Genomic DNA, 24072 nt, shown 5'->3' with positions numbered 1-24072 from the left:
AACAAATATGTTTTGGTAGTCAGGGATTATTTCAGCAAATGGCCAGAGTATACACAATTCCTAACCAAGAGGCAGAAACTGTAGCAGGGGTATTCATCAGCAATTGGGTAGCGAGTTATAGTGTTCCAATAGGATTACATTTTGACCAAGGGAGGAATTTTGAATCAGCTTTAATTCAAGAGATATGCCAGAAACTGGTTATCCGGAAAACTCGTACAACTACACTACATCCGCAGTCCGATGTCATGGTATAACGTTTCAACCGAACTTTGAAAAAACATTTAAGGAAAGCACCAAACTTATGATACCCATATATCCTTGTTCCTGATGGTTTATCGGTTTGCAAGGGTAATTTTTTCTCTTCGGTTACCGACTGATTTGAGGTTTAAAATTAACAACACCAAAAGAAAGAATGCCAAGGAAGTCCACAGAATCCTGGAAGACGAGATTAAGGGAAATTTATGCTATGGTAAGACAACGAACCAAAATTATGAGTAATAAAATTAAAGCAAAATATTTACGACAAAGCAATGAACTCGTAGGGTTTTAGAGAAGGAGATTATGTTTTGTTATATAACCCCTAATGAATGAAAACGCTGTCTTCCAAAATACCGAGGAGTTGGGAAGGACCATAATAGGCCATTATGCGACTCAACGCATAGACCATTGGAAGACTTACGAATAAAATGAAGTTAGTTCATCTGGGATAGCTTGCAACATTTAGTACCGCAAATAACGGGTGATTTTTTTGAGGTTAGGATTTTCATGCATTAGTATTTGACAGATCACGTGGGATTTCAGACATGGTGTCAAAGAGAAAGATGCTCAGTATGCTTTGACATTTCATCATGAATAGACTTACTAACGAGCAACGCTTGCAAATCATTGAATTTTTTTACCAAAATCAGTGTTCGGTTCGAAATGTGAAAATCCGCTTTTTTATCGACAAATTTTGTTCAGCGATGAGGCTCATTTCTGGTTGAATGGCTACGTAAATAAGCAAAATTGCCGCATTTGGGGTGAAGAGCAACCAGAAGCCGTTCAAGAACTGCCCATGCATCCCGAAAAATGCACTGTTTGGTGTGGTTTGTACGCTGGTGGAATCATTGGACCGTATTTTTTCAAAGATGCTGTTGGACGCAACGTTACGGTGAATGGCGATCGCTATCGTTCGATGCTAACAAACTTTTTGTTGCCAAAAATGGAAGAACTGAACTTGGTTGACATGTGGTTTCAACAAGATGGCGCTACATGCCACACAGCTCGCGATTCTATGGCCATTTTGAGGGAAAACTTCGGACAACAATTCATCTCAAGAAATGGACCCGTAAGTTGGCCACCAAGATCATGCGATTTAACGCCTTTAGACTATTTTTTGTGGGGCTACGTCAAGTCTAAAGTCTACAGAAATAAGCCAGCAACTATTCCAGCTTTGGAAGACAACATTTCCGAAGAAATTCGGGCTATTCCGGCCGAAATGCTCGAAAAAGTTGCCCAAAATTGGACTTTCCGAATGGACCACCTAAGACGCAGCCGCGGTCAACATTTAAATGAAATTATCTTCAAAAAGTAAATGTCATGAACCAATCTAACGTTTCAAATAAAGAACCGATGAGATTTTGCAAATTTTATGCGTTTTTTTTTTTTAAAAAGTTATCAAGCTCTTAAAAAATCACCCTTTATGTCTAACCGGGACGTTCACATTTAGGACAGCAAGGCAGTGCGGCGAACAGAAATGCTAGCTCAGTGTTATTTTAAAACTGCCTTATATCTCAAAAGTTCGAAATTTTCTGCATATTAAACTAGAGGTCAGGGCTTCAAGCAAATGAATCAGTACAAAATCATCTGAATATTCATATGTTGATGATGTTTAATGAATTATATATTTTTTTATATTAATAAAAAACTAAAACGTGCTAAGTTGATTAAGTTTTTACATTTGATATGTATATTCATACGTACTTAAGTATAAAAATATGTATTATTGGGAACTACATTTATGCCTATTTTATTAATTTGAACGTTTATAAAGAAAAGAAAACATGCGCAATAGTACTACTCAATGCATTGTCCATCTAAAGCCAATTTTTGATAACCTGTTCTGAAGTGAACCGTCAAATATATAATTTTTTTTTTAACTATCTGCGCAACTTTATATAATTGAATTATATTTTAACTGTAATTGTCCATTAAAAGCTTAGCGTGGTACGTGCATGCAAGTTACAAAACAATCAAATGAATTTAAAACTTGTCACACAGCTGAGACCAACTGATCGAAATACTGCGTCTTTCGTACACAGAGATTTTGGTAAAAGGAATGAAAAATAAGAATTTTTGTTTTGGATATACGTTCAAGAAATTTTTCAAAACAAAGATGTCTTATGTGTATGTATCTATCGTTGTTCCTCAGATCTGATATTAATTTATAAAATCTTGTATTTATCACTGAATTTTAAAAAAAATTATAACAAAATTTAAAAAATTTTAACAGCTTTTTACATTTAATAATGCTTTGATATAATAACTTTTTATAGCAAATCTAGGTAAATATAACCCTTATAATTAAAAAAATCGACAAATATTGGGTTTTTTCGTACTTTGTCAATCAATATCGTTGCAGTCGTACGAGGTGTGTTCAAAAAGTATCGCGAATCGTAACTGACAGTTTTCTTCGATTGCAGGGGAGTGAGTTCTTGCCACAGGAAAGAACGGTCAATAAGGAATATTATCTGCAAGTTATGCGCAATTTGCGCGAAGCATTCCGCCAGAAACGCCCGGATTTGTGGAAGACCAAAAATTGGCTTTTGCACCGCACCACACATCGTTGCTTGTGCGCGACTTTTTGGCCAAAACACACTAATGATGCCGCAGCCACCGTATTCCCCAGATCTGTTCTTGTTCCCTAAACTGAAGAGGCCCATGAAAGGACGACGTTACGCTTCTCTTGACGAGATAAAGACGGCATCGAAGGAGGAGCTGAAGAAGATAAAAAAAAAATGATTTTTTGAAGTGCTTCGAAGATTGGAAAAACCGTTGGCACAAGTGTATAATATCTCATGGGGATTACTTTGAAGGGGACAAAATAGATATTCATGTATAAATAAATAATTTTTGAAAAAACACAAAATTCGCCGTACTTTCTGAACACACCTCGTACATCTGCAGTGCTACCATTGTGTCATACCATATAGTGTTGGAAAGGTGAGATTTAAAACTTCATTTAACAAAAAAAAAATTATATCTTGAAGAAGTTCGCTACATTTGGAAATTTTTGTATAAAAAAGGGAAGAATGCCACGCAAAGCACCAATGAAATGTGTGCATTTTATGGAGACGATGCTGTATCAGTTCGAGTAGCACAACAATGCTTCGCTCGCTTCTGTTCTGGAAATTTCGAAATTTTAATTTACACTGATGGAAAAATGTCTCTAGCGGAAAAATAGCAAAAAATGGCACATATTTGTTTATTTATTTATTAGTATAAATATAAATTCGACTCCCAAAAATTGAAGTTTTATGAAAAACTTATATTATACTTTGTTTTAAATATACATACATATAACTCCAAAAAAAAACCTGTACCAGATTTCAGCCCATATGCATGGCATTTGGCAGTTTGAGTAGTAGAAAATTAGTAGCGCCAAGATTTTTTCTTTGTTTTCTATCATTCTAACATTATTCGGTATGGGTGAAAAATTAAGGATTTAAACTGCAACCAAAATTTATCAAGCTTGCATTAATATAATTTAAGTGTTTTAAAACCTGAAAGTATTTTAATTTCAGAATTTGGAAAAATATTCCAAATAAATGTTTTCCAAAAGATCGATGTGTTGTAAACAAAATCGAGTTATACAGTAGCAAAATTCATATTTGCTGATAGTAATACAAGGTGCGTTCCAAAGTAAATAGGACTTAAAAAAACAGAACCCATAGTTTTTTCGACAAAATCAATTTATTTTATTCAATATAGTCTCCTTCTGCTTCAATACAGCTTTTTGCACGGTCCAAAAGTTGACGCCGTTGCAAGCCTTTTGAATGGCCTCTACGTCTGCATAACGTTTTCTTTCATGAGCATATTCCGAAAAGGAAGAAGTCGCACGGTGAGATATCAGGTGAATACGGGGAGTGGTTAATGGTTTAAATGTGATTTTTTCTTCGAATGTTGGATTCTGAGTAATTTTTGGTCGTCAGTCAATTTGTGCGGAACAAACCATGCACACGCTTTTCGTAAGCCCAAATGTTCGGTCAAAATGCGATAAATCGATGTTTTGGATATGTTCAATTCCATTTCCATGACTTTCAATGATGATTTCAGCTGATTTTTAATGAATTCACGCACAGTTTCGATGGAATTTCCGGGTGATCACGGATTTTGATTGGCTCACATGTTGATCATCATTTATGTTCTCACGACCAGAACACATACGTTGAAACCACTCGTGCACTCTGCTACGGGATAGGCAATCATCGCCATAAACTTCTTTCATCGATTGAAGCGTTTCGGTAAAAGTTTTACCAATTTTAAAACAAAATTTAATGTTGGCTCTTTGTTCAAAGCCCATTTTCGCAACGATAACACAAACATACTGACACTTAAAACGCAATAACTTCCCTTCCAATTAATGAAATGACATGAAATTCTCACTGGACAATCGATAATGATAGCAGATTCGAACGCACCAGTCGACATATAGATGGCGCCACCAGGGGGCGCTAGATTAAAAAGTCCTGTTTACTTTGGAACGCACCTTGTAGAATATATACATATATGTATATGTATATATAACGGATTTTTCAATAAGAACGCTAAAAAAGTTGTTTTCAATAAAACAAAAACGGTTTGTGATATCAATGAAATTCTTTATTCGTGTGATAGAATATAGTTACTGAAGAGAAAGGTCGGAAGAGTAGGAGAAAAATATGGCGTGGTTTGCTGCCCCTATTGGTCCACTTTTGTAGCGTAGCTACTGAAAAAGCCTTTATATGTTTTTCGCGTTCAATGATCAATCCGTGACTCACAAATTTTATAAAATTAAATAAACCCTAAGAAATATAAGACTTTAATTGAAATATACTTACATCAATAATTTTGGCAACAAATGTGTATGATCCTTCAATATCTGGCCAATCTAGTTGATGCCAGAATATCTTTATTTGATAAAATATAGCTAGAGTATCCACTGCTGATGAGCTATATTTTACCGTATCATCAACAGCCTGCAATTGATCCAGTTCAATGGCTTTAGCAATACGATTTAAAGCTTTAACAATTGAAATGTCGAGCCAATGAGTAACGCCAGGCATAAACCAAGAATAAAACTTTTCTAGAGCTAACTCGCAATTTGTACATATTGATCTACCTAAAAAATATTGTAAGTTTATAAACATGGGTGTATATAATTTTACTAAATAATATATATATTTTTTATGACTTAAAAAAAAGAAATAACAATTGCCGTGTTCAAAAAATATTTTCATTTAGCCACAAAGAAAAGCTCTTTTGTGTTTTATTCATAAAACGAGACAAATTAAACACCAAAATAATATCTAGGTAATTTAATATAATGTATTTGTGCTTACTAAATACATTGAAACAAACAAATTTTGAAAAAATCCCCGAAACAACGAGAAAATTTTAAAAGACATCGAAGAAATTAAAGTGGTAAGTTGTGCGTGGCCGCAAGTGTAGGGAAAATTTTAAGTTGCTGCATGCTTCTAAACCCCTCTAAGCGGATTGCTCATGACTAATTTAAAAATATCTACATTATATACACATTTATATATAAATGTAAATTGTATGTAGATTTCATTATGTAAGTCCTAGTATTGTCTTAATACCTAAATCAAGAGTTACCAACAGCGTTGGGTAAACCCCGCGTTTTCATAAAAACAATAGAAAATATAATATTACCTATCTACAAATATGTTTGCTTACATATGTATGTATATTGACATGTAGAATGTAGTATTGTTAAAGTTACAGTTCATCTCATTCTTCATTCAAAATTGAAGCTTGGAGAAATATGAACAAATTTTATTGCGTAGGTATTTATGAAAAAAATTATACATGAATTGCATGGACCGATATTTTCAGTAGATCTTGAGGCTTAAAATGTTAATGTTTGATTTCACCGATTTATAAACACGAGGCATACATAACCTTCAAGGCTCTTTTCGTGCAAAATTTAACTCCGATAAATTTGTTTGAGCTTGATTTATAATTATTATATATGGATAATAAGCGTGGTTGTAGACCGATTCTCCCACCGTAATACAAGCTTCAAACATAATTCTATCCACCGAATTTGAAAGCAATCCTTTGAGAACTTTCTGAGATACAGATTTTTAAGTAAAGGTAGACACTACACAAATTCCATTGAACACTGAAGTGTTGTTTAGCGGGTTAAAGCTATTTTAGCAGTTTTCAACATAACCGTTATGAAGGGACAGTGAGGTTTATCATTCCTTTTTACCCATTTCCTCCTCTATCAAAGGAAGACCGAAAAATATTTGACTATTATGTTCTACTTTAACATGTTGCGATTAGTATATTGAGTTGATGTGGAAGTAAAGTCAGCCGGATGTTCGAAAATTGTGATATTAGTTATGTATAGGAAGGGAAGTTTTCGCCTGATTTCATTAATATTATTTATTAATGGTCGAAAATTGTTGTATTAAATATATGGCGGTGTAATGGGTTTAAGTAAGCAGTTACAGTCGCAGGCCAATTCCTACTCTTGCGTACTCGCCTCGCACGTGAGTAACCCTTGTTTAAGAGAGGAAGGTTTTGTAGTGTCTGTTCACCAGAGGTGCAGCTACGAGTGGCCGTCGTTCTTGAAACAAATGAATAAAAACTATATACTACTCGTCTAGCGATGTTCTGCGTTGGGTTTGGGACCCGCCACGTAGAAACCACTTTCAAGGAAAAGAAAAAACATCTTCGGATGAAAGACCCCACTTTTGATGACGACCACAGCAAACCTAATAAGGACTATGATTTATGGGCATACGTCTGGAATGTCCCGTTCCTAAATGGGGAAGGTGCCGATGCAAAGCTGGCTGACACCATGCCGTCCAAGAAACGCAATAGACGGGTCAAGGACGAAAGAGTAGGTTGTGACATTTACTATAAGGGCCATATAAAGGAGTGTGGATTTGTGGTGTAAGAAAAACTCAGTCGTCGAGTCCTGGCGCTTATGACGATTGTCCTGCCACGATATAAATATTGTGCTTGACGAGGGTAGGCAAAGAAGGCAACTTTGGTACAACAGTTGAAAAATTCGGCCTCTATGGCGAATCCTCTCCAAATGGGTTAAAACTGATCGATTCCGCAGGGGCCCGAAATAAGATTATCTGTAATACTAGATTCGAGCAAAAGAAAATACATCAAGCTACTTGAATGTCTCCGGATCGAAAAGTTCAAAACCAGATTGGTCATGTTGTGTTAGATGGACGGCATGTTTCTGACGTCTTTGATGTGCGTATGCTCCAAAGAACTAAGATCGACTCGGACCACTATATTGTTGTAGCGAAGATACGCGCTTGCTTCAGTACAGCAAAGCTCGCCCGTCAACAAACACATGGAAGGTACGACGCCGAGAAGCTACAATGTCAACCGACACCTAAGCGGGTTTCCCCACTGCTCTCGGATAGCACTCATCAGCAGAATGTGGCACAGCATTTTAAGCTTATTAAGTACAGCTTCAAGCGAAACCATTGGTTTTCAGAAAAGTTGAAAAAACAGCTGGTACGATGAGCCTCCCATATGCAAAAAAAAGAGAGAGGCCGAAATGAGTGAGTATGAAGAGCTTGAGAAGCTGGCCGACAGGAGTAATTCTCGAAAATTCTACGAAAGTTGCGGCGGTTTACAGAAGGAAGGAGTATACTTTTGTATGTCCCAAAGTGGTGATCTAGTGGCTGATATTCAGAGCATACTGAAATTATGTATAATCTGGAGATGGCAAACTCGATTCAAAGAACTGACAAAGTGTTCTTCTTTGCAAGATATGGTCGGACAAAAACATTCCCAACGATTGGAATCTAAGTGTGCTCTACCCTATCCACATAAAGGGAACTCCACAATCTGCTACAATTATCGTGGGATAAGCCTCCGTAATATCGCATATACAGTGGACCAATAAAGTTTACATACTCCTGGTTCTATTAAATTACGACAGGTTTATTTTTTATAAAATGAATAAATTTTTGAGGTTTTTTTTATAAATTTCAAATGATGTATATTTAACATTAAATACAGTATATCAAAAAATTTTTTTGTTTACACAAATAAATAAAGTTAATGCTTAAGCTGAAAATGCGCCTAATTCATATCAAAAAAGTTACATACAACAATGATTATTTATAAAATTCAAAAGTAATTACAAAAGTTTTAGCGATTTTTGGCCTACATTTTGTTGCATGCGCCGCTGTCTAGGGACAAGTATTAGAAACAAAAAAATATTTTGATATACTATATTTAATGTTAAATATACATCATTTTAAATAATTTAATAGAATTAGGTGTATGTAAACTTTATTGGTCCACTGTAAGGTTTTATCAAGCGTAGTGTGTAAAAGACTACAGCCCACCTTCAACAAATTGATTGGACCTTAACAGTGTGGCTTTACACCAGGCAAATCTATTAACGACCAGACTTTCACCATGTACCAAAACTTAGAAAAGACCCGTGAAAGGAAGGTCGATACACCATCTTCTCGTTGATTTTAAATCCAGTTTCAGCTTTGATAAGAGTTTATAGCTGCTGGGGTATACCGATGTTATTGATCATTGGCCTCAACAACTGCGCCTTTAGTTCTGCTTTCTTCAGAATGGATAAAGAACCGAAGCGTATGGGTGTTGAAAAATCTCAAGCTTTTTTGAGAAAACTGATTAATTGGGAATGCGTGAACCGAATATACAAATTGCCTGTGCCGAGAAAATGAAATAGCGACCGCTCGCGAATGTTCTTCTTACACAATTGAATTCTTTATTTCAGGAATTTTATGACTTAGCCTAAACCTTAACCTAACGGCTTAAACTAACGGGACGCGTAAATATGTATTTATAAAAAAGGGGTAAGTAGAATTCAATTCGTTACATTATGGTAGAAAATTATGGTGAGTATATAAACAGTATTATTAGGGTGAGTATAATATAATATAAAATAAACTTTAACATTTTAATTTAAATATTTAATATAAAATTAATTCATATACATTCGTTTAGTATTATGTTTAAAAATAGTATTTATGTTTAAAGGATGTCGCTTGACGCAACACCGGCCGCCTTTACAGGATCATGATCCTTCAACGTTGATGGGTAGCAGGGCGAGCTTATGAATGGGTCGCTTGATTGTGCCTGCTTTCGTTGCCACGTCTGCCATTCGCACCTTGCCGTCTTGCCCTTCTACGGTTGCGGCGACTCGTCCTAGTACCCACTGCTGCGGTAGTGTGTTGTCTTCGTGTACGAGGACGAGGTCGCCGGCCTGCAGATTCCGCTCCGGATGTAACCATTTGTTCCGCTCTTGAAGGCTCGTGAGATACGTTTTGGACCACTGCTGTCAAAACTGTTGCTTGAGACAGCAAACAAGTTGCCAACTCTCGCAACAACGAATTATGTCCGTTGGCACTTGTGCTGGTGGCAGTGCTCGTAGAGGGCAACCGATCAGCAGGTGTGCTGGCGTTAGAGCTTCTCCATCGTTGGGGTCTTGGCTCAACGGTGCTAGTGGACGCGAGTTGAGAATGGCTTCCACTTCGGCTACTACTGTTGACAGCTCTTCTGCGGTGAGAAGAGCGTTGCCGAGTGCGCGAACTACCAGGTGTTTGGCGGATTTCACCGCGGCCTCCCATAATCCGCCGAAGTGCGGCGCCCTGGGTGGTATAAAGGTGAAGCTGAATCCTTCTTCTGCGGCGAATTCCTTCACTTCCGTTGACTGAGCTAGAAATGCCTCTTTCAGCTCGCGCAGCTTGCGGTCGGCGCCGACGAAGTTGGTTGCATTGTCGCTGTATATTTTCTGCGGAATCCCTCGGCGACCAATGAACCTTTTGAGGGCGAAAATAAATGTATTAGTCGATAAGTCAGAAACTAATTCTAAGTGTACTGCTTTCGAAGTAAAGCACACAAAAACAGCAATATAAGTTTTCACGGGTGGTCGACCACGTATTTTTAATGTTGTATATATTGGACCACAAAAATCTACGCCACATATAAGGAAGGGTCGTAGCGCTCGAAGTCTTTCTGATGGCAAGTTTCCCATTATTTGGGTTTGCAGCTTCGGCTTGTAATGAAAGCAGTGTGTGCAGTTTCTTACGGTTCTACTGCATGCTTCTCTTGCATTAATCAGCCATATGCGTTCTCGAAGAAGCGCAATCAGCGCTTTTGCTCCAGCATGGTGATTTCGAAAATGCAGGAACCGTAAGTAAGTCGTAACGAAGTGCGAATTTTTATATAGCAATAGTGGAAATTTGGCATCGTATGGGAGAGGTGCATTTAAAAGGCGACCTCCTACTCGGATTAATTTGAATGACAGCGACATGTCCGAGTACTCATGCAAGAACGGATTTAGTTTTTGCAAGTTTGCCGGTAGCGTGGTGCCCTTAGTCAGTTTTTGGATTTCATTTGCAAATTCCGAATTTTGAATCACTTGAACAATTTTCAAAAAACTCAAGTGCAATTCGTCAGATGTCAGATCCCTACCCTCCGTAGGCATGTTTGGTCGTCTGATCCATCGTAGTAAATATGCGACCACACGAAGCAATTTTCTATGAGAAGATAATTTTTCAATGAGTTCCAATATTGGATTTTTCTCTGTGGTCGAAATTAATGTAAATGCATTTTTCTTCTTCTCTAACGCTTCGTCTTCTGGTGAGAGCTGGAAGTGGGTGTTAATTGGCCATAATGCAGGGTCTTCTAGGAGGAACTGTGAACCGCCAAACCATATTGAATTATTTAATTCGTCCACGTTACAACCCCGAGACACTTGATCCGCAGGATTTTGTTTCGTTGGCACATGTCGCCAATGTACTTTGTCGGTCAACTCTTGGATTTCGGACACTCTATTTGCGACGAATGTTTGTAATGAGGAAGGATGTGTTTTTATCCAATGTAAAACAATTTCGGAGTCTGTCCAGAATGTAATTTTTTCGAAATGTCGATTCAACATAGGCGCAACTCTTGACCATAATTTTGAAAGAAGATGTGCTGCCGAGAGCTCAAGACGCGGAAGAGATTTGGTCTTCAGCGGAGCCACTCTAGACTTTGCAGTAAGCAGCATACATTTAATACCACTAGCAGTTTGGCTTCGTATATATATGCAGCATCCGTACGCTCTTATTGAAGCGTCGGAGAAGCCATGTATTTGGCAGATGGCACTCGACTCTACGTTCACGTAACGAGGAATGCTAATTGTTGAAAGCTGCATTAGGTTGGCTTTGAAATTCTGCCAGCTAGTGTCGAGGCGCAATGGAATCGACTCATCCCAATCTAGTTTCTGAATCCAAAGCTCTTGCAATAAGATTTTTGCTTTGGTAACTAGTGGGGCTAATAATCCAAGAGGATCGAAAAGGCGAGCAGAAACTGATAATATGTTTCGTTTAGTGGCTCGCAAATCATTAAAATTGTCGTCTAGGACAAATCGAAACAAATCCTCTTTCGGCAACCAATGGATTCCCAACGTTTTTGTAGAATTTTTGTCATTGAAGCTTAATGACTTTTCAGTGCAATCACTGTCGAAAAATTTAGGGTGGTTCGAAAACCACATCGTTAAGGTGAATCCTGCCGAGTTTAATATTTTAACTACTTCACTTCTTCTAGAGACTCAAAATTTTCAGATCCTGTCAATAAGTCATCGACATAAAAGTCTCTTTTAATGGCCAATGAACCGAGTGGGTATTTAGTTGTATTAGCATCGCTGAGCATTTGCAAACACCGTGTTGCGAGAAATGGTGCAGGCGCAGTGCCGTAAGTGACGGTGTTAAGTCGAAAAATTTGAATATGCTCTGAGGGATGCTCTCTCCACACAATAAGCTGACAATTTCTGTCTTCTTCGTGCACCATTATTTGGCGGTACATTTTAGTAATGTCTGCCGTTAAAGCGTACTTGTGTAAACGAAAACGAAGAAGAGTTGAATACAACTCTTCTTGGATGGTTGGGCCTACCATCAAAAGTTCATTCAATGAAATTTGAGATGAAGTACGACTCGAAGCGTCAAAAACAACACGTAATTTGGTTGTTGTGCTTTCGGGTCTTAAAACGCATTGATGCGGAATGAAATAGTGTGGCTCACTCGGGATCTTATTGTTTGTTGGGCTCATGTGACCCAGTGCTTTATATTCATTCATGAAGTCCAGATACATTCTACGAAGTTCTGGATTTTTCAATGTTTTCCTCTCCAGGGCCTGAAACCGCCGAACTGCGGTTTCATAGGAGTGACCGAGTAACTTACGGTCAGATTTAAAGGGCATTCTGACTTGAAGCCTTCCTGAAGGCAATACTTCAGTTGTGTTAACGAAAAATTTTTCACACTCTTTTTGTTCAGGTGTGAACTTGTTGCCATTTGTTTCTGAAGGAAGTTCCTCCAGAGCCCAGAATTTTTGGACTACTGAATCTATGGACGTTAAGTCGTCTTCAGTTTGGCATAATGTGCTAGTTGCTTCGGGAGGAGGACTAAGATTGCTGACATATTTGCCAGACACAATCCATCCCAAAAGAGTTTTCTGCAGCGTTGGTTGATTAGGGCCAATTTTAATTTGGCCAACCGCTAACAGATCAAAAAAGGTTTCTGCACCCAATAAGATGTCAATCTTTTGGGATGTGTGGAATTCTGGATCCGCCAATTCAATATTGCGCGGAATTTTCCAACCATTAACATTAATGGTATGGTCTGGATGATTAGCAGAAATGCATCGCATAATCCAGAATTCCGCCGAAAATTCATAATTATTAACGCGTGACTTAATAAACGCGCTTAATTTGGCCCCGACTTTCGTACTGGAATTTCCGATTCCTATAATATTTAAGGTCCTGTTTTGGCGACGAATCCGCAGTTTTTGGGCCAAATCCTCTGTCATAAAATTGACTTGTGACCCTGAGTCCAGTAAGGCTCTTGCAGGTAGGTACGCTCCACAGCTGGTCCTCACCAGAATAACTGCTGTTTCCAACATTACCCGATCCGCCATACTCGATGTATGCATTGCATGTGTAGTTGTTGTTGGTTGCGGATGAGATTCAGCAGCAAAGGAAACAGGATACTGGTGAAGCAACGTATGATGGGATCGATTGCACACGCGACATCGATCCGCTCTGCACTTGGAAACCGTATGTCCCTTACGCAAACAATTTATGCATAAGGGCACCGATTTGACATACTCAAATCTCTGTTGCACAGAGAGAGTTTTAAAAGTGGGGCAAGCAGATATGTAGTGGTCCTTTGATTTGCACTGCTGGCAAAGAGGCTGCTTTGTATTTGTAGCTACTAACGACGATTTGGTCCTGTCCGATTTGGTTCCTGTCATGTGACTCGCGCTGATTGCAGCTCCGGGTTTCGTTCTCGAACATGACGCTCCTTCTGCTGATAATTGCTGAAATCTTCTATTCAGGGTGGCTTCACAGTCCTTCCATAAAGGTAGTTTGTCGTAATCCAGCTGTTCTTCCCACTTTGATCGGGTGGCAGAGTCCACTTTTGTCATGACCATGTGTATGATAATCGCATTTGTAATTTGTTTCTCATCGCCCAGCGATAGCAATGAGTCATACACAGCCGACACTTCATCGATCATCGCTCGCAATGAGGGTGCCAATGGCTTTTGGATAGTTGGCAACTCAAAAAGTTTCGAAATTGTGTTGAAAAATATCAAACATTTATTATCGTAAACTTTCTTGAGGCTTGCCAACGCCTTCGGATAATTTTCATCCGACATTTGAAACGCTTTTACTGTGCCCAGAGCCTCTCCAGATAGACAATTAACCAGATGGTTAAATTTTTCAATATCTGGGATATTTGGATCATTGTGAACCAGACTCTCAAATAAACTCATAAAATTTTTAAATTCGGAATACTCTCCTTTGAATTTCGGCAAATTCATTTTTGGGAGCCTTGAGCTGTGAGATGTTACGAAAGATGTGTCCGCAATAGACGTTCTACTTTTTGCTAAAATTGTTTTAATTATAGATTTTGTTTCTACAATTATGTCCTCTAACTCCCCTCGGGCCATGTCGTCTTCATCAATCTCTTCAATTTTAGATTGACACTTCATCAACTTTTCACTGTGTGAGTTTAATATGTCGAGACGACATTCCAACTCAATTGGATCTAACGACATGGTTTTTTCAAGAAGGCCCGTCTTTATACGCAAAATGCTACTTTTCGCCACCGTCCTTTGACGCTTTAATGATTTTAAATCGATCAACTCCTTACTTGGAGAGAGGTTGGCGATAGTTGGCTTTGGCTTGCTCATTTTTGTTTGTTGAAATTAAAATTTCGAAAACGAACGATAAAGGTTGGCAACAAATATAATAGGAATCGATTACGAAAACGAGAAAAAAAAATATCGATCTCCAATTATACGAAAGCCTAACCGATAATTTTCGTAATGAGCACAATGTTTTTTGAAAACGAGAAATTGAAAACTGTGTGAAAACACTGACCGAATTGTAATTTTTTTTTTTTTTCTTTTGCAAATTATTAAAAATTGCACCTTAATGTTTAATATGTAAATATACTTTAAACGCTACCGCAAATCGTTTGATCCCCTTTGATATGTCAATATATATAACGTATGTATATACTCGTTGCTTTGCCAATTTTTAGAAAACTCAGAAAAATCGCACCTTAATGTTTAAGTGATGCGATCATAGACGCTATCACAAATCCCTCTATCCCTTTTTCTTTTACGTCAATATATGTGTACGTATGTATGCATATACATACGTGTCCAAATATTATATATGTATATTGTATATAAGCATATAAGTAAAAAGGGAGAGTCAAACACTGAAAGGGTGCAAATGTTAATTATTATTATTTATTTTCTCTGTTTGCACCACTTTCAATGATTCGCAATCGTTACCTGTTGTGAATGCGTAGGCGTTTTTTTAAATACTTCTATACCGGCACTTCACTTTCAATCGGAACTTTAAGTTAACGGCACTAAAAAACGGGTTTTTGTTTTTGGATTTGTAATTTGAAAACAGTAATAAATTTTTTAATTTTAACTTTTTACAAAACTTGTATGTGAATATAAATTTCACCACTTTTGCCAAAATACAAATTGAAATACTTATGTGCCTTTATTTTTGCACTCCACTGTACTCACTACCCGTTTTGATCTTGCCGTACGTATATGTATGTAGATTTGTACATACGTGGTTTCTTTACCGCACTTGTTTCGAAAATTCTTTTGCACTTAGTTATACATACTTATGTGTATGTGCATATATTTTGCATGTACATATGTACCGGTAAGTATTGATGTATGTATATATGTACGAATTTGTGCATTTACCGAATGGAATTTTCCGCACTCCACTTCACTTATTTCTTTCTTTTTAATTTTTTAAATGTTAAACGTTCATATGCTGGATATTCTTTTTATCCCACTATCACTGCTTATGTACATGTACGTACATACATATATGCACATATGTATTTATATTTTCACTTTCACAGTAATAATTTGTTAAACGAATTTTTTTGTAAATTTAAGCACTTTTTATTTTAAGTTATTTTTTTTTTTTTTTTTTTTTGCGGAGTGTAAACTGGTTAACTGACACAAAAAATAAGGCGGCTGTATGGAAATGTAACCCAAGCTTCCCTCAATTGGAGTCTACACGCTCGTTCAACGGCTTTGTTCGAGCTAAAGTTAGCGACATACATATTTATAGTTGCTATTTACCCCCCAACATCAACGATGAGGAATTTAAGAATATTATCGACAACATTGTGACCGATGCCCGAGGTAGAACTAAATTGGTAATAGCTGGCGATTTTAATGCCTGGGCTATTGAATGGGGATGCAAAAGAACTAATAGTAGGGGCAAAGCCTTACTAGAAGCTTTTGCTTCCCTTGATCTTGAGCTTCTCAACACAAGTAACCAATGCACGTTCAACAAAGGCGGCCGACAATCAGTGATAGACCTTACTTTCGTAAACTCAAGCCTAGTTCGTAGATCGCAATGGCAAATTAGCGACCAGTACACTTTCAGCGATCACTATGCCATCATATTTGAGGTAAATGCTCCGCAAACTCGGCTGCACTTACCGACCCTAACAAGAAGTTCATGGCGACCCAAAACATTCGACCCAGACCTCTTCGAAGAAGCCTTTGGACCCACTACTCTGCCTGACAACTTGCGGTCGGTTAACCAGGCGACTTCATTGATTATGAGCCGCATTAAGAGTGCATGCGACATATCAATGTCGAAGCTTCCACGGCGTAATCATCATCCCCCCGTTTACTGGTGGAACGACTCAATTGCTAAGCTGCGAAAAGAATGCCAAAAAGTAAGACGCTTATACCAAAGGTCTCGTGGTACCTACGAATACAACTCCCTACAAGCAAGTTTCAAGGCCAAGAGAAAGCTCCTGAAACAGGCAATCAAAAAAAGTAAACAGAAATGTTTTCTCAAGCTCTGTGACGAAGCTGATAACAATGCTTGGGGGCTCGCATACAAGACAGTAATGGGGAAACTACGCATTCGAGATCAAATGCCAACCTCCTCTACAACCCTTGACAGAATTGTCTCAGTACTTTTCCCGACCCGTCCCCAACTACCTCGAGAGATCGCGATGTTGCAAAAAAGCGAGTTGGTACCAGAAGTAACGAACGAAGAGGTTATAGAGGCATGCGACCGGCTCGACCCACGTAAAGCCTCAGGACCTGATGGTATCCCAAATATAGCGCTTAAAACAGCGATTGTTAGGAACATAGACCCATTCAGAGCACTTTTCAATTTGTGCATGCAGGATGGTTGTTTCCCAACAATTTGGAAAAGGCAAAACCTAATATTGCTGCCAAAACCTAACAAACCGCTGACAGACCCGTCCCACTACCGACCACTCTGCATGTTGGACTCTGCGGGAAAAATTCTTGAGCGTATCATTTATCAACGCTTAAGTAAGGCCATTGACAACGCCGGCGGTTTATCCCCAAACCAATTTGGATTTAGGAAGGCAAGATCAACAATCGCAGCGGTGACCCTAGTGAAGACACTGGCGGAAAATGCCATTAGTGGGAAAAGATGGAAAGGTGGTACCATCAAATACTGCATGGTTGCAACCCTCGACGTCAAAAATGCGTTCAATACGGCATCATGGTCAAGTATACTAAGTGCGTTAAAAAACTTCTCGGTACCGGCATATCTCTTCAACCTGATAGTCAGCTACTTCAACGAGAGGACCCTATGCTATAACACAAACCAGGGCTACAAAAAATACAAAATCTCTGGGGGAGTGCCACAGGGATCTGTACTTGGGCCCCTCCTCTGGAATATAATGTATGACGGAGTACTGCGACTCAAAGTACCGGAAAACGTTCATATCATTGGGTTTGCAGACGACATTGCCGTGGTGGTAATAGCTAAACATATAGAGGATATAGTTTCGGTAACCAACACAACAATTTCTCAAATTAGCGACTGGCTCGAAACTAATGGACTATCTCTGGCAGAGAGCAAAACAGAAGCCGTACTTATTACAGGCAGAAAGGTCCGGGAAGTTGCTACATTCTGCTCTAAAGGTGTAAGCATAACCACTCAGCCTGCTATAAAATATTTGGGTATCGTTCTTGACGCAAGATTATCGTTTAAAGAACACGTAGCTTATGCAAGCGAAAAAGCTACGAAAATATGCAGAGCTCTAACCCGGCTAATGCTCAATACCCGTGGACCAAAACAAAATAGGAGACGACTACTAGCCGGAGTACTAAAGTCAGTTGCTCTATATGGCGCCCAAATATGGGAGAAAGCTCTTGAAGTCAAATCATATCGTCGCGGCCTATTTTCTACGTACACCATATGCGCATTAAGAGTATGCTCCGCGTTTCGTACAGTATCCGAAGACGCTGCCCTAGTGATCGCGGGCTTACACCCGCTAGACCTCTTAGCCAAAGAGCTCACATACCGTTCAAATGAGAGAGTAACGCCCAGAGTTCAAAAGGAGCAAGCCAGAGCAGATACGGTGAAGCGGTGGCAAAAACGATGGGAAGACAGCCGAAATGGCCGCTGGACTTTCCGCCTAATCCCTAAAATAGAACTATGGCTTAATAGACCGCACGGAGAAGTAGATTTTTACCTCACCCAAGTCCTCACTGGACACGGCTGTTTTAAATATATTTGAAGCGATTCAAACATGAGGACAACGATGTATGCGATTATTGCGGAGGCGAGATCATCGAGAATTTGGAGCACACAATGTTCCAATGTGCGAAATACGACGAAGAAAGGCAAGTTTTAAAAAACGCATTCGAGAAAGACCCAACCCCAGAAAATCTAGTGTCTCAAATGGTAGAATCACTAGATAAGTGGAAAGCCGTGTCCCAAGTGGCAGCAAAAATCATGAAACGCCAAAGAGCTGGAGAACAACAACGTAGAAGATTACTACAAATTCCAACGAACAACTAAGACGCGACACACAAACCATGACTGGAGCACACAAGGAGAATTTTGTGACAATCACTGTACTAGGGGGGTATAAGACAAACCGAGGTGGGGCCAAGTAAATGCAGCTTGCTACTGAATGCATTAGGACCATCACGTACGTATGAGTAATACTCAACCTTCCTCCCGACGTAATACTTGACGGTGGTACCGGGGGGTTCGGTACAAGACAGTAGGAGGTTTAGTTCGGATTAAAGTTCCACACTGACTTGGGTTCAGGCTTTCGATGCTTCCTCCTCGTAAAAAAAAAAAAAAGGTGCGTGGAGTCCCTATGCGCGGATGAAGTTATACTTCTTAGTGATATTCAGAAATGCATATCATTTTGTATGAAAGAAAACTAGAAAACTTAAATTCACATTTTATAAATTTATTATGCACATAAAATGAAGAATAAAGCAAAGTCTAAATGAATGAATTTTGACTCAGAAAGTAGTTCCGTCTCATCGTTGCGGAAGAGATTATGCAGCGTAATCATCTCTCTTTTGTTCTTCGCCAATTTGGCTGCCGGATTGACTTGTGAAGATAAATTTTTTGTTGGTGACATATTCATATGTGTACGCGTATGTATGTTTGTATGCTTGTGATTTATTTGTTCGGCAATGTACGCAAATATATGTACATATAAGTATATATGAATGTATGAACATGCAAGTCAATGCGCGCACATGCGTATACATACACTCATATGAGCATGTGCAGATACACAAGATAGGATAGAAGATGTATGCCTTTTAACATCGTTTACTATACAAATAAATATTTTTCTTACTAATAGAAATTAAAATAAAGAAAAATATTTATTTTTATAGCATACGATGTTAAAAGCAAAAAATTAAAAATTTATTCTGTCGGGATTCGAACCTGGGACCTGTGTTAGCATCTTGACCTTCCAAGCGCTTACCACCAACACCACCATTGACAATTAGGTTGTGCTGACTTAAGTATGATGTGGTTATGAATGCAAGAAACATACGATGGTTCTAATAATTTTGTTTAAGTATAGAAATATACATACTTTGTAGAACATTTGCTTTCGCAATAAATTTATCACAGCAATATACATATACATAACATTGCTGTGATGCCCTGAGAAGTATAGTCTTAATAAATTTATTTTTAATTATGTATATGTTTATGTATATTGCTGTGATAAATTTATTTTCTATTAGTAAGAGAAAAATATTTATTAGTATAGATTTCCAAAAGCACAGAAATTATTCTGTGAATTTATTCATTAAAATCGCCACTCAGAAGTCGTTTTATCCCTTGTAAGCGAGCGATTTTCTTAAATCTCACGCTCCCAGATAAAACGATATACCTCGTCCTCGTGGGTCAATTTTAAAAACCACAGAAATGATTCTGTGTGATTCTGAAAGGCCAACGCAGAGTATTTCAATTAAAAGTCACACAAAATAGTTGAGAATTCGCAGAAAGGCAAACGAAAGAAAAAGAACTATAACTTCAATAATGCACAAGCATACAAACATACATATGCGCACACATGTGAATATGTCACCAACCAAAAATTGAAACATTGTTCTACAAAAACAACAACAGCATAAGCATGGCAACATTGTGTTGTGTTGTTGTGTCGGCCGAGCTGTGCCGAAAGAAATGAACAAACGATCGCCGATTGTCACCGCTTCGCTTGCTGCTCGCACATCTTCGCAGACAAGGTTGCGTTACATTCATATGGATAGAGCGAGGTTGCGCAACTTTGCGTTACTTTTATATGGAAGGTTGCGCAACCAGAATCTATCGCAACCTTTTCCGGCGTCGTATAAGAAGTATAACTTCAAAAAAAAAAATATGTATTTATATTTTCACTTTCACAGTAATAATTTGTTAAACGAATTTTTTTGTAAATTTAAGCACTTTTTATTTTAAGTAACTTTTTTTTTTTTTTTTTAAGTTACGTTTGTATGTTTTTCACTTTTATTTAGACCGACGACAACCGACAATCGTGAAACGAAACTCGCGCGCACAGGCAATTAAATTGAACCGAAAATTGTATATGTATGTATACGGATATTTGATATCCACGAAAATTGTCTTAAAAATGTTAATAAAAACTTGAACTTTTTCTTTGTTAAACTTTTATCACGCACTATTGTCCCTGCTCGGGCGCCATGAAAAATCTCAAGCTTTTTTGAGAAAACTGATTAATTGGGAATGCGTGAACCGAATATACAAATTGCCTGTGCCGAGAAAATGAAATAGCGACCGCTCGCGAATGTTCTTCTTACACAATTGAATTCTTTATTTCAGGAATTTTATGACTTAGCCTAAACCTTAACCTAACGGTTTAAACTAACGGGACGCGTAAATATGTATTTATAAAAAAGGGGTAAGTAGAATTCAATTCGTTACATTATGGTAGAAAATTATGGTGAGTATATAAACAGTATTATTAGGGTGAGTATAATATAATATAAAATAAACTTTAACATTTTAATTTAAATATTTAATATAAAATTAATTCATATACATTCGTTTAGTATTATGTTTAAAAATAGTATTTATGTTTAAAGGATGTCGCTTGACGCAACAGGTGTGGTAGTGAACGGGGACAAGGCGAAATATCTTCTGTCATCAAACAAACAGTCAGCGCATTCGCGACTTGCTTCCCACGTCATTGTTGACAGTCATAACTTTGGAGTCGCAACATAGAATCACTCTTGCCAAGAAGCGCTACATTGATCTTAGTAGGCAATTGAAAAGTAAAATCCTCTTACGACAAACGAAGACCAAACTGTACAAGTCACTCATCATTCCCGTCCTGCTATATCGTGCGAAGGCATGGACAATGATAGCATCTAAAGAGTCGGCATTAGAAGTGTTTGATGGACTGATGACCTGTACGAGATATACGGCGACATTACATAATTCAAGAAACTGCGGGTGTGCTGCCTAGGTCTTGTTGTCCGGATTACAGACAACACTCCAGCTTTGAATGGTTTCGATTCAGTATCCGCCGGGAGGAGGAAGACGAATACCTCCATTCCGTTGGGGAAATCCGATGGATAAGAACCTGACTGCACTGATTATGTCAAATTGGAGTTAAATAGCGTAAACAAATGGCTGGCGCGCTGTTGTTAACTCGGCTATAAGCAGCAAAAACGGTGTCTACGACAGTAAAGGAGAAGATATGGCGTTTAAGAGAAGCCTTCATACGATTCAACCCATTTTTGACATCCAGGCATACTATTACTAGGAAAGATTTCGTCCGAACTTCAATAACATACCTGTTAGATATAATGATATTTTTGATCAAATGTTCGCTGCAGGAACTGCGGTCCACAAATTCGGTCTGGGGGCTTGAACAGCTGTAGTCCAATTTTGAAAATTTGATGATACAAACTACAGTTAGGTGATCCAAACTATTACGCTCTGTACCAGCATGTTGCATGAGTATAAAAATGCATAACGATTTGGAAAATTTTGCAAGAATAAGAAAATCCTCACAATGATGCATAAACAGTGCCAATGATAGTGTTATCGTTCACATATGTGCATATGTGTATCAAATTTATATCGTTGGAAAGAAGACGTGCAGAAGACTTATATACACCCAACTCTTTTTTTACACGGTTTTTTTTTTACACGGATTTGAAGTTACACGGTTGAGAAAATAATTTTTTTTGTAAAAAATTTTTAATCTACTACCGTTTCAAAATCATTGTCTTGTAATTATATTTGTTTTTACCACACTTATTCCATAACTCTTTCCTACGACGAATAATTATGTAGCAATGTAAATATTTTTTTCTTATTTATATTCTAACTTTTCAGTTCTTAGTACTGGATTAACAGATTTCTTTTGTTTTTTGCTTAATCTACCAATTTTTCACCTGTATGAGTTGTGTATTTTAAGTTTTAATGTTCAATAAAATGCCATATGAACATACAATTTGTATGCATATCTGGAATTTTATAATTTTCAACTTTTTTACACCGTTTTTCCAAGTAAATTTAGTTCTTTATTTAATCTTACACGGTTTTCAGATTACATGGAACGTATCCCCCCTTTTTCTATAGGAAACGCCTCTTTTTTTACACGGTTTTTTTTTTACACGGATTTCTGAGGAACGTATCTACCGTGTAAAAAAAGAGTTGGGTGTATATATATACGTAAATGAGAGGTAGGTAGCTTAAATCTTTTATGTGGAAAATAAAAAAAAAGGTGCGTGGAGTCCCTACGCGCGGATGAAGTTATACTTCTTAGTGATATTCAGAAATGCATATCATTTTGTATGAAAGAAAACTAGAAAACTTAAATTCACATTTTATAAATTTATTATGCGCATAAAATGAAGAATAAAGCAAAGCCTAAATGAATGAATTTTGACTCAGAAAGTAGTTCCGTCTCTTCGTTGCGGAAGAGAATATGCAGCGTAATCATCTCTCTTTTGTCTTCGCCAATTTGGCTGCCGGATTAACTTGTGAAGATCAATTTTTTGTTGGTGACATATTCATATGTGTACGCATATGTATGTTTGTATGCTTGTGATTTATTTGTTCGGCAATGTATGCAAATATATGTACATATAAGTATATATGAATGTATGAACATGCAAGTCAATGCGCGCACATGCGTATACATACACTCATATGAGCATGTGCAGATACACAAGATAGGATAGAAGATGTATGCCTTTTAACATCGTATACTATACAAATAAATATTTTTCTTACTAATAGAAATTAAAATAAAGAAAAATATTTATTTTTATAGTATACGATGTTAAAAGCAAAAAATTAAAAATTTATTCTGTCGGGATTCGAACCTGGGACCTGTGTTAGCATCTTGACCTTCCAAGCGCTTACCACCAACACCACCATTGACAATTAGGTTGCGCTGACTTAAGTATGATTTGGTTATGAATGCAAGAAACATACGATGGTTCTAATAATTTTGTTTAAGTATAGAAATATACATACTTTGTAGAACATTTGCTTTCGCAATAAATTTATCACAGCAATACATATGCATAATATGTATATACATATACATAACATTGCTGTGATGCCCTGAGAAGTATAGTCTTAATAAATTTATTATTAATTTTTTGCTTACTAATAGAAATTAAATTTATCACAGCAATATTATGTATATGTTTATGTATATTGCTGTGATAAATTTATTTTCTATTAGTAAGAAAAAAATATTTATTAGTATTGATTTCCATAAGCACAGAAATGATTCTGTGAATTTATTCATTAAAATCGCCACTCAGAAGTCGTTTTATCCCTTGTAAGCGAGCGATTTTCTTAAATCTCACGCTCCCAAATAAAACCATATACCTCGTCCTCGTGGGTCAATTTCAAAAACCACAGAAATGATTCTGTGTGATTCTGAAAGGCCAACGCAGAGTATTTCAACCAAAACATACGTAAAATAGTTGAGAATTCGCAGAAAT

At 37.5% G+C, this 24072-nt stretch overlaps 1 protein-coding gene and 2 pseudogenes across 12 annotated transcripts in view; all 3 read right to left on the bottom strand.

Moving 5' to 3' along the window:
• Nucleotides 1-24072, bottom strand: part of LOC105232869 (protein unc-13 homolog 4B) — a 153860-nt gene that overhangs the window by 69535 nt on the left and 60253 nt on the right. For all 12 annotated transcript variants that reach the window (XM_049449868.1, XM_049449867.1, XM_049449863.1 and 9 more), the window contains one exon: nt 5079-5359. In XM_049449868.1, the coding sequence (XP_049305825.1) occupies nt 5079-5359 (281 nt within the window). The remainder of the gene's footprint in view (nt 1-5078; nt 5360-24072) is intronic.
• Nucleotides 19895-20024, bottom strand: LOC125776884 (small nucleolar RNA U3; annotated as a pseudogene).
• On the bottom strand, nt 23881-24010 carry LOC125776899 (small nucleolar RNA U3; annotated as a pseudogene).

Source organism: Bactrocera dorsalis, chromosome 2 (genome assembly GCF_023373825.1).
Source record: "Bactrocera dorsalis isolate Fly_Bdor chromosome 2, ASM2337382v1, whole genome shotgun sequence".
In the NCBI taxonomy this organism is placed as follows: domain Eukaryota; kingdom Metazoa; phylum Arthropoda; class Insecta; order Diptera; family Tephritidae; genus Bactrocera; species Bactrocera dorsalis.
Note: the sequence above shows the minus strand (reverse complement) of the source record. Positions and strands in the feature narration are given on the sequence as shown.